This window comes from Gymnodraco acuticeps, unplaced genomic scaffold, assembly GCF_902827175.1.
Source record: "Gymnodraco acuticeps unplaced genomic scaffold, fGymAcu1.1, whole genome shotgun sequence".
Taxonomy (NCBI): domain Eukaryota; kingdom Metazoa; phylum Chordata; class Actinopteri; order Perciformes; family Bathydraconidae; genus Gymnodraco; species Gymnodraco acuticeps.
Genome location: NW_022990235.1, coordinates 2,822,881 through 2,835,260, shown reverse-complemented (window position 1 = coordinate 2,835,260; position 12,380 = coordinate 2,822,881). Strand labels below are relative to the sequence as shown.

Here is a 12,380-nt window from a genome sequence, read left to right as displayed (position 1 = left end):
TAAAGGAGTGTTGGATGTCTTGCAAATGATAATAAATCATTTGAAATAAAAACACTTCTGTTTATCTCTTACAAAACCGCATTTAATGACATCTGGTCTCTCACGATGTAGGTGTTCTTAAAGAGTGACCGTGTGGCTAAGATGGTCCAGAGCGGCGGCTTCTCGGCCAATGATTTCAGGGAAGTGTTCAAGAGGCACATCGAGAAGCGCGTACGCAGCCTTCCAGAGATCGACGGTCTGAGCAAGGAGACGGTGCTCAGCTCCTGGATGGCCAAGTTCGACACCATCTACCGCGGTGACGAGGATCCACGCAAGGCGCAGCAACGCATGACTGCCAGCGCGGCCTCTGAGCTGATCCTCAGCAAGGACCAGCTGTACGAGATGTTCCAGAATATCCTCGGCATCAAAAAGTTTGAGCACCAGCTGCTCTATCAAGCCTGTCAGGTAAGACCTCAAGCCCACAGGTGACACGTCCCAAGTTTTCACACTCATATCTGAGTGCTGGTTCAGAAGTGTTTGAGTTTTTTTTTAAATATGGTGGTTGGTGAAAGGAGGAAACATTATCATCATTATTTGCAAAGTAAATAAAATGGTTCTTAGCTGAAAATGACAGTACACATCATATATTCTCTTGCAAATATCTATCTCAAAACAGCGTCCTCCTCTCTGTCACAAATGAGACAGTAATGGTTTAGTTCAGGTAGTAAGTGGATGGGTTACGAGCTAAAATGATTAGTCGATGAATCACTTAATTGTTCGACAGATCATTATTCTTTATAACAATTTTGATAGTGAATTAGTCATTTAACATGTTTAATTAAAGCAAACATTTTTATAAATGTCTAGCTCAAGCTATTTGGAGGAAAAGGTGTGTTTCTTTTTTTCTCTTTTTTATATAATAGCAATTTGAATATCTATAAGTCTTGGGCTGCTTGTCAGAAAAGACAAGACATGAGCTCCCAAGACCAATCTTTGAGTTGGACAACAAATGCACCAGATTATTGTGAAAATGTATTTATCTTTCTAAAATAATCCCCCATATGAAAAACACAATATTTGGTCTATATGAATAAAACAACTGTGTGATGTCAGGATAATTGACATATAATCACCAGATAAGAAAAATATGTCAAAGTAATCCATAGAATTTGAGATTTAAAGGTGGGGTAGGTAATTTTGGAGAAACCAGCTCGAGTGCGCTAGAATGTGAAAATACACAGCCGGAACAAATCTGCCACTTCCTTACAGAGCCCCTCCTCCAACACACACGAACGCGCACATGACCAATGACGGCACGAGATAAGTTTGTGCACAGATGGAAGGCTGACAGGCAGGTAGGCCATCCAGTTATTTTAGCCGGGCCGGCTAAAATGATTGGTCGTGCTTTTTACAGTACTACGGCTTCCACAGATGACTTTTCTTTATGGATTTTTTGTCAAAGCACTTAAGATATTCATTGCTATCGGGATGTTAAGAGCATTCCATGGAATATAACAAAAAGTGTATCTCGAGCCGGTTTCTCAAGCTTACTTACCCCCACCTTTAACCAAAATGCTTTTCAATAATCATCCTTTTCTTATTTAGTTTAATGACAAGATTTCCGGAAAAAAAATTGTATTGATTCTGGATGCATGTTTATTTATTGGTTTTTGCCGTGGACATCATGTTGTTCTGTCGTTGAATAGGCATTGCTTAATAGTTAGATATAGCTTGTGATACCAGAAGCCAGCAATACTTCATTGTAGTGGAGATATGTTGAGATTGCAGGTGGATAATAGTGGCCACTGGGGGCTTGTGCCAGACATAACTCTCCTTCCCTGGCTGTCTTTACAGCTCTCTATGGGAATGCTGAAAGCAGCACCGATGTATTCTTTCTACAGAAGCTTGATTAAAAGTCTCAACACGCAGGCTTTGGAGGAGGACGCTGACACATTTACATCTGCTCATAATTTAATGCATAAAAAGACATAGCTCTCCATTTCATTAAGATCTAATGGACCCACCTCTTGGAAGCCAGTGAGTTTTAAAATGCTGAATATCTTTGGAACGGGTGTCATCCCTCTTCAACAGTTGCAAGTGTATTGGCACAGATGGCATGAGGTGCTGTTAAACAAATTAGATTGTTGTATTCTTCAAATGTCTCTGGAAAAGATCAATAGGGTCTCTGCAGAGTGTTCATTTGTTCGATGCTTCTAAAGCTGAGGTGCAATACATCGCCATAGCTTCCAAATCCACTGTGCATTTTTCTTCCCAAGCCTTTGAAGATGCTTAACCTAGTTTTTCTTAATGTGCTGCCAGCAGAGCTGTAAGATCTGGTCAGAAATCTGCATGCAGAACATAATACCATTTCCCTGAACAGATCCCACTCTGAACAATACTGAGCTACTGGAGAACATTCAACGATTCACAAACATAAAAGCGTATGCTGCAGAAATGCGTGTGTGCAGCTTCGTACTGCCATGAAATACTGCTATGTGACAGTTATGGGTAGGTAGAAATGGCACATTTACACAGGACATTGATGTGCAAAGGGAGAGATTGGTTTTAAATGGATCATAAGTGTACCTGCATGAAAGCAAAGAGTATCTCATTAGCAAAACATCAATTTAAAATATCTGTTTTAGTCCAACTGCTTTCCTTTTTTGGAATGTTTTGCCATCAATTTGCTCTCATCATGAATACATCTGACTGTACTGATGTTGACTTTGAGCATCTTGTCAGTAAGTCCCAGCAGCCTTTTATTGCACTCTAAAATATGATATCACCAAAAACGATATGCAGCAATCTCGTCAGCATGGGCTCCGGCTGCTGGGAGTTGATGAAAGGTTTTCATGGATTGGCTGGGATTCAGAGGCCATCATTGTAACTGTTATTGCTGGGGATTTACATTTCATGCAGTTACAGCCAAATATTAGAAAGGAAGCACTGGTCTATTTCTGTGTCATGCTACAGCATGAACAGCCTCTGGAAATGACTAACAGACTCATCAGACTGGCATGGCTGCACCAGCCTGCTCTGAGCATGCTCACTGTCTGATGGCTGCAGCAATGTAGCTGTGGCAACACCAAGCATAACCAGGCTCTGTAGCAAAACAGTTGGGTAAACCATAATTGATACTTTATTTATAGAACTTAGTGCCCACTTTTAATGTTGCATATACTTTTCTTAACATTTAAATATAACTGTTATTTATCTCTCAGATCCTCCAACCAAAATACTGCACAGTTTGACCAGTGCAAAACAGATACTGCGTGACATTAAACAGGTTGTGTCAAATGTCAATATGTTTACTGTCGTATTAGGTAACTATTATATGGACTACAACTATAGTCTTCTCTCAATTACGCATTATTCTCTCTTGGCCAAAAGGGGGCAGAAGTACTCCATAAACAAGATAGAGTTAAAAAAAACAGCGGCCAGCTTGCTAGACGAGTTTGCGTAATTCCCTAATCATTCCGAGAAGACAAGAAGCAACATTAACATTTATGTAAAGTCAAACGCATGGCTATCTGAAGAATGTAAGTCCGATATTAACTATTCTTTAACCTCTGCTTTGGTCTCCAGCTACTGCGAGAAAAACACTTGCGTAACGTTATCTGCATACGTAATTCGGTTAGACAGCGTACTCTACGCAAGCCTTTGGGAAAACAATACACGCTAGAGTTTTTTTACCTGGGGTCCACCATCGCATAGCATCTTCGACTGTATTTTGAGTTATCACAGATGTTTACTGTCTGCTCTGCACTAGCCTACATTGTTTGCCCGGGGCAAAATGGGCGAAGCCGACGTTCAAATCAAACATTTCAATTCCACTCCGTGCGTCGCCGCGCTTCACCCTTCGCCAGAAATGCTGTATGCTACTAATCCTGGGCAGGCACACTGTCATGTGGATCACTAAACTAACGCTACTTTAACTAAGGCCTGCTGCAGAAAAACGGATTAAAATAAGTCACGTTTTATTTTCTCTCAAATATTTGCAAATGTGTCCTTATAACACAACGTATTGAGTTCACTGCTCCAGTTCCGGTTTCCTGATGTTTGGAGAATGAATGTACTTGTTTGGTTGATAAGAGGGGTTCAGTGTCAACCATGCAGTAGGCCTAAGTAAAAACAAAACAATTACCATAAGAAGCTTTGCAGGACTGCATTTGTGGAGCAAGTTATTTTGCATTATGACTATGAGCTAGCATTAACTTTTCATATTCAGTCCAGTGTGTGTTCATATCAATTTGTTATAGAAAATGCAAATGTTAGAAGGGAAGTAGCCAAATATAGCAGTCCATAACTCAAATATACCCAAGTTATTATGGATAACAAAGAACAAACATCTCATTCTTAAAAACACATGTGAATGTTTGGTGTTGTTGCTTACAAAATAACAGAAACAATTATTATCAACTAGTTGATTTATGTTCTGTCTATTCATATTGATTAATCTGCTTATCTGTGTCTGCTGAAGTTAAGTTTATTGGTGGAGGTGTTTTAATCATTGATATTTATTCACACCAGTGGATTTACAATTTTTTACTAATCTCAAATGGATGATTCAATTATAAAGCCTTGGAGAAAAAGCAAGGCAAAAGCACATGATAATTCCCCCCCATATGAGCTATAAATCATGCCCTCCCCCCAACTAACAGACTTTTCTTCTTTAAATGTCTCGTCAGCAACAGTTATTTGGGAATTGAGTCCTGAGCTCTGCCTGGTTTAGCCTGTAGCTGATATAATTGCGTAATGGAACCCCTTCACTGCACACAGGATTGGGAGAGTTTGCCTGCCAGCCACCTCTAGGCTGTAAATCAGTGGTGCTGAAACACAGGGTGGCTTGACGCACCCACATGGCCTTGGTTTGAAAGACAATGATTTCTGTAAGGTCAAATGAAAAGATTTACCCTTTGTATTTGTCATAGTTTGTCTTAAACAAATCACTATTCTTCAAGCTGGTGAGAGTTAATAAATAAAACTAAGACCGAAACAATGTTCTGTAGCTGGAGGGAACTGTAGTGTAGCGTAGTGATTTTTCCCTATGAGTGACACCTTCACATTACACCTGCTAATCTAATTGATCAATAAGATCAAAGGACCAAATAAACCAAATCTCTCCACTAGACTGAAGACATTTTCTCTGAGTAGATTAAGATGTTAGATGCCACGTTGGAAAATTCTTCACAATATCCACTCATTAGCACATTTCCTAATTAGCATGTCTTCCAGGTCGCTATACAAGAAAAGCGTTCTTTCCCACTGCACACTTTTTCACACACAGACACATAGTCACACACAGCAAGTCTAAATATAGACCAGCTGCTTCAACTCCTCCACGTCCCATCCAGCTCCAATGTAGCCCTGTCCGCCCAGCCTTTGTTCTCTACAAGAAACCGCCCCTGGCTGGTTGTGCTATCTGCTGCTCATATCCCAGCATCCACCTGGGGATCTGTCATCAGCTGGGCTGTTAACTACCCGCCTGCTTCTGCTCGGTCACCTTTGAACTTCTGTCAGTTTGGCTAACACTGAGGCGTTGTCACCTTTATTTAGCTGCCGTGCTGCTGTCAGCTTCAGTAACGTAGAGAGAAACTTACCTTTTAGCCAGCCTCATTTTATATGGGGTTGCCTGTCCACCTATATCGAGCCTGTGGGCCATTGACAACAGTGACCTTTCAGTAGTTGTAGGCTTGATAAGATTGGGGTGCTGAGGGGCTCAGTAGGGGGTGGCTTTTGGTTCACACAGACACTGACCTCCAGCTCTACTTCCTCCCACTGCCAAGGCTGTCTTTGCCTTTCACTGCTGTAAAGAGAGATGGGACTAACAGAAGAAACTGGCCCCATCCCCCCTTCGCATTACATGCTTCAGAGTGACTCCTCTCATGTTAGCCATTTTGCCGACAAGCTTGAATCAACACATAGTCACAATGACCAATATGATCTGCTGCTGCAGTACTCAGTATGCAGGTTTTGCAGTGTGTAAAATTGCCTGGACATATCGATTTAGGCCCGTTGTGGGATGGTGAGGCACAAAGATGAGACAATAAATATGCAGTGTCAAACACAGACAAGCCAAGCTGCTGGATTTCCAGGCATGGCAGTGACAGTTCTTTTGGGATTGCGCAAGTCAGATGTCGCTGGCACCGCAGTCCGAATAGTGCCCAGAGCTGTTGAGTGTTTTGACAGGCTGCACAGATCGCCAGCAGCAGGGGGGAAAGGTTATGCACAGGAAGGGAATATTTACCAGTCACAGTAATGGATGCGGGTGAATCTGGTTTCTGCTGTTTGGACATGGCAATGAAAAGGGGAAACCTCTTGCGTGTGAGACTTCCTACAGCAGGGTGCTTACCACTGTTTAAGTGTCCCTGTGTGGCAGAACAGTACTGAGCACTACTGTGCTGCAAGTGCAGACATTCTGCTGCAGCTGGTGGCAAGTCTGATTATGTGCTCTACTAAACAGGAACTCTGGGTTATGTAGCAGGGTGGCTGTTTAGTGGCTAGCACTGGTAACTACTAGACTTGACGGTTCACACTGGCTGTCCTCTAGTTAAGAGGCCATCTGGGTGACATCATTTCATAATGTACACTTCAGTGAGCAAAATCAATTACAGACATATGTAAGGCAGGACAAATCCATACCAGCATCTAGATTTACAAAAGCTAAGCATTCTGCATGAAGAAAATGCTCTACCACGTGCATGACCTTGGTGCCCATAGTACTGTTTTGAAGTGTGTTTTCCCCACTCTGTGTTGTTATTTATTTTTATTATCCATGTTTTGTGTGTTAGTTGATCTCAGTCGTAGCTGTGCTTTTAACGGCTCCACCATGACTTCGGCTCATTCCCTCTTAAAAGGATTGCAGGACGGGGCAGATAATCAATATAGCAAAGCCTGAAAGACACGGCCTGTTAACGTAATAATAGTGGGTGAAATATCATCAGGCACCACGAGGTGAGCTCTGGCATGCGTGCAGAAGGAGACTAGAAGAGTTTAAGGCATTGTATCACAAAGATCAGGGATACCGTTGGAGTGGAGAAACCATACAGCTGTGCAGGGATGACTCTCTCTCACATTATGCTCATTCTTAGAAGTCTTTTGGCTAGCTCTCCTTCGTTGGGGTAATATCTCATATTGTTTCTTTGTAAAAGTTGATCTCTTATTTGACTTGCACAGTACTATTAATACTAAATGTACAAAACTAAAATGTTTCAGGTAGTTGTTTTGCCAAAAAACAATGGTAACTCTTTGTGTGAAGACAGACATTTATAAAAAAATATATACATTTTAATGGAAAACAACCCTTTTCTCCTGTAAATGTAACATTTACCCGTTGCATTGAAGTCAACAGTGTGTTTTGCTCACATTGAAACTCTCCCTGGTTCCGCTCCTTGCTGTAAGGGAAACTTCTGCAGCAATGGAGAGTCAGGACTCAGAGAGACACGAGGAGAGTTGGAGCTTTGATGTCAAACACTGATAGTTTATTGCAAGTATCGGCCGGAGAAATTCACATCACAAGTCACGGAGCAGCCAGAGGTTCTGACTGCACGAGTGGGTTGCCACATCAATTCTGACCAGCCTCTCTCTCGAATAGACCTTTTAACTAGTTTACAGAGAGTAAATCCACATATTGGGGAATGGTGCGTAAACACCTGGGAACACTGGAGATATCCCCAACATTCTGGAGATACTCAATCACTTGCCTGACTCTTAGGCTCTGTGTCCGAGAGTTGACCGCCGGTCATAAAACTGAGAATGAGTGCATATGACTGCATTAGCACATTCCTTACGGGAGATAACAGACTCAGGGTTGGTGATAAACGTCAACAGGCAGAAAGGTTAAATATCTAGAAGTAAAGACAAAATGAATCCCTAACACTTGCTGTTTGGATTTTTTTCTGATTAAGAAAACTTATAGAATTGAAGCAGATATAAACTCATAAATAATAAAAAGTGGATGACTTTTCTTAGTAAAATTGTCAAACAGATTAAGGCTCTTTTGCTCAAGTTGCCATATTTCTACCGCACATTTTCAGTTTTTCATGCGTCCACTATGAAAAACCCAACTGGAATATATCCTTTATGAAAACTAAAGCAATATATTTTTTCCCCCAGTGTTAAAATACATTTTGTGTGTAAACTTCATGGATTTTGCAATGTATTATCACCCGAGTGAGAGCACATTTTCATTTTTCACTCAAAACTTTCACAACAACCCTGTGTGGAAAGGTTTGTGACTTCCAAGGTACAACTGTGCTGCAGATACTCTGTCTCAATTAGGCTCCCGTCCTCAGAGGAAATGGTGGTGGTGACTAGTGAGTCACAACATCACATTTGACAAGAATGAGCCATTTCGGCTGAGAGAATAACTGGAGACGTGAAGCATATATAAGCAGAGAGCAGGAGAGAGATACTGTATCAACCCTCTCTTTCATTTCCTTGTGTCAGCTAATATAAAACTCTCGTTCATTATTGATGTGAGAGAGCTGTGAATTTCTCTGCATTTCATTACTCCAGGGCAAAAACTAGGCTAACAGCTGTCAGACATCTTCGCCCAGTTATTGTCCAATGAAGGCCGTTTTCAAACATTTTCAAGAAATTACATTACCACTGGTTTTGTCTCATATAGTGCCAACACAGTGTGGAATGACTCATTCAAGTCAAAGCTCTTCCTTAGCCCTGAGAACACATTTAATTTGTATACATTCTTTCACTGCCCCTCTCTCAGCTCGACCTTTTCAGAAGGTTAACATTTCTTCTTCTGATTGAAATCAAGATGGAAATGAAACATTTCCAAACACTTTTTTAAAATACCTCTCTGCAAACAGTGTTCCATTCAGGGTCTCTATGGTGATCGAGTATGGTTCCTATGAGTGATTGATGAATTACCTTTTGTTCTATTCATGTGTGCTGCCACACCATGCTGCTATGATTGCAGCCCACTATACCTTTATTCAGCTATACCAAATAAAAGGATCACCTTTAGATGTAATGGTCACATGTTAGCTTATACTGTATATACAGGTAATTGAAATGCTTTAGTTCACAGGAAGTATTAATGGGGAACTTTATGGATTTTCCACTTAAAGTTATGTTTAAAGGTGAGGGACTACTTCACATTTATAAAGCTATGTGTGGCTCCAGAGTGAGCCAAGCTAAGTCTGATCATGTGCCTCATATGATGTCCATTGAGGCGACATCAATTGAGGCTATAGGTGTGAAGTTAGAATAAATGAGCTTTTAAAACCTCTGAACCCGGCTCCTTTTCTCTATCCAAGGTAATTGGTTGGCTATTGTCACTTGATTGCACACCTTCCTGAAAACATTGCGCTATAGAGGCTCCAGCTGTCGGTAACTTCACAGGGGGGATCTTGATTCAATATGTATGCAACACATTTCTTTGTGTCCACCACTCGCTTTTTTAACATCTTGCTGTTGAAGCAGAAACCTATGATTCCACGTATGTCCACAACAAACATGAGTTGACAAATGTTGTGATACTTGGTAATGGTAACTAGTCCACACAATGTGCATCGTTCCATTATTTAGGTTTATGCTATACAGGCTCATTTATGTGCAGGTCACAAGAGGCAGTTATCTTAGAATCCACTGAGTGAATTATCAGGAAATCATTTAATTTTATAATTAAATTGCATTAATAAAATACATACTCAAAAACCCTGAACATGCATTGTCTCATGTTATCAGTTGTGTATGTACATTGCATTATGTGTTTTAATTGAGGATTTCTTGAAGGTTTCATCTGTCATGGTCAGATAATGAAGCTGGGAGCTGTTGACCTTTGACACTGACCCTTGTTTGTTACTTAAGTATATCTTGGCCCTTGATGCGACCTCATTTACCTGCTTCTCTCTTTGTATCAATAGTTGGACAACCTGGATGAGCAGGCTGCCCAGATCAGAAGAGAGCTGGATGGTCGTCTTCAGATGGCAGACCAGATTGCCAGGGTGAGTCAGACTCTACGGGGGACTGTTTAATATGCTTTGTTATATAGTTAACATGTCAACACTGTGGTGTAAACATCACTGTGGGAGCTTCCACCAACAGCTGAAAAGATTGTACATTTTCAAAGAATGCATATTTACAAATGGTACTATACTTCTGTCATACGAGGAAGGGAGACACCTACAGTACAGTGCTGTTTTCAGCATTTTGGATTCTCCTATGTTTACCTAATTGTTAATTGTCATCCAGAGTTTTTCTGTTTTTTTTCCAACAGGGTGGAAAGTTCCCCAAATTTGTGTCTAAAGAAATGGAAGCCATGTTCATTGAGGAGCTTAAGTCCTCAGTGAACCAGCTGATGGCTAATCTGGAGAGCATGCCAGTGTCCAAGGGAGGGGAGTTCAAACTCCAGAAGACGAAACGGGGACACAATACCTCCATCATCGACATGGGCCAGGAGGACGAGAACACACTGTCCAAGTCTGATGTGGTTCTGTCCTTCACTTTGGAGGTAAAGTGCATTGGCAATCTGTCAAGAATGTCAAAGTCAAATGTGAAAAGTTGCAACGTTTTGATAATTATGACGTAGAGTACATCCCAGTATTTCTAAATATAGCAAGATAGAGCAAACATTATTTCATCAGAATATCTAAACTTAATGAAACTGCAGCTGGCTATACAAGATCTCATAAATCAGAGCTGTCATCGACTACTTGTCTGCTCGAGACTAAGTATAGAAACAGACAGCAGACCTGTTCGAAGGGTGGAACAGACGCTATGTGAAGAACAGACTGACACACACACACACACACACACACACACACACACACACACACACACACACACACACACACACACACACACACACACACACACACACACACACACACACACACACACACAATCCCTTTTACCTGCTCCTTAATGTGGAATGTGAGTCATCTTGTTATCAGCTTGTCTGAGATGAGCTAAAACAGGACGGGGAGCAGTCGCACCTCATTTCTTATGATGCACTGCTATTTCAGATTCAGTCAGTATTTAATGTGCAAATAATGTGACACAGTTTTTTCTATTCTATCACACATTAGTGGGCACACATTATATAAATAATATATATAAATGCTGAAATTATTTGCACACTAGCGGCAATTCGCTATTAGTGAGATGTGTTTATTTTGTAATCGGTTCAGCTACAACTTGGACTTTTTTTGAGAACCATGTTGAAATAATCTCGAGTACAGTCTTTAAGCATTTAAAAGACCCCCCCAGGTCCCAAACAATACACCCACCACCTGGAGAGTAGATGAGATGAACAGCTCTCCAGATTTTCCGAGGACATAAAACAGACAGACACAGACAGAGATTCCTCGCCTTATAATTTGATATATTGGCAACCAGACAAAGACATTAGTGGATGTGGTGGATGCTTTGATTCAAAGTGGATGCATTTCCCTGACAGCACATATTTCTGCCTTTGGGTTTCCCACTTAGAATGTACTGCTACAATATGAGAGTGACCCCTGGCACTGTTAGTATTTTATTGTATTCAATGAGCGATTAAAGACGTGTAAGAGTATGCCCACAAGCAGATTGAGCATTGAGACTCGTTTCTACAGAAAGGACGGCCATAATTCTTATGGGCTGTTCCAATAGAAAGTCTGCTAAAATCTACATTTGATTAATATCAGGGCAATGGCAGAAAGTGTAAATTGTGATTGTGGCTGGCAAAAGTATTTCTTACATTTCTGTCAAACTGAAGGATTTGCCGCCTTCACATCCATTGTCGACATGTTGCTCTATGGCCTGTTTCAAAAGATGAGTCATTCTCGTCTGCAAACTTCACTGAGGTGTTGTTGGTGTTTTCTAGGTGGTGATCATGGAAGTGGTGGGGCTGAAGTCTCTGGCTCCGAACAGGATTGTCTACTGCACCATGGAGGTGGAGGGAGGCGAGAAACTCCAGACCGACCAGGCAGAGGCATCCAAGCCAACGTAAGGCCCTGAACATTTGTTTTATAAAAATATAAAAATATAAAAAATCAGATGATGCTGAGTGCTGCTTTTCCCATATAGATAGCTAATAGCTGTTTCAGTTATTGTGGTGAGGAATATGTAGATATAGATTCTCACTGAAAACTACAGAGAAAAACCTGAAAAAAAAGTCCTGCCAAATGTATCCAGCACATTGTTTGATGGTGAGTTTATCCGATTATGTTTGCATTTGGCAGCCAAAGCTAAACACATGAGCCAGTTAAGACTCCAAATAATTATGCCAGAATAAAATAAATAGGGCTTTTTTATTTGTACAAATGGTAATATGGTATAATAATATATTATATGAAAACATAATATATAATATGAAAACAGGCATTACCAGCCGAGTGTTCCCATCAGCACTGCTTCAGCTGAGTTTCTGGTATCAGGTAGGAGTTTTTAAATAC

At 40.9% G+C, this 12,380-nt stretch overlaps 1 protein-coding gene across 20 annotated transcripts in view; it reads left to right on the top strand.

Annotated features, from left to right (window-relative positions):
• cadpsb (Ca2+-dependent activator protein for secretion b) overlaps positions 1-12,380 on the top strand; it is a 60,805-nt gene that overhangs the window by 15,124 nt on the left and 33,301 nt on the right. For all 20 annotated transcript variants that reach the window (XM_034219060.1, XM_034219063.1, XM_034219047.1 and 17 more), the window contains exons 3-6: positions 112-444; positions 9,867-9,947; positions 10,220-10,453; positions 11,810-11,931. In XM_034219060.1, coding sequence (XP_034074951.1) covers positions 112-444; positions 9,867-9,947; positions 10,220-10,453; positions 11,810-11,931 — 770 coding nt within the window. The remainder of the gene's footprint in view (positions 1-111; positions 445-9,866; positions 9,948-10,219; positions 10,454-11,809; positions 11,932-12,380) is intronic.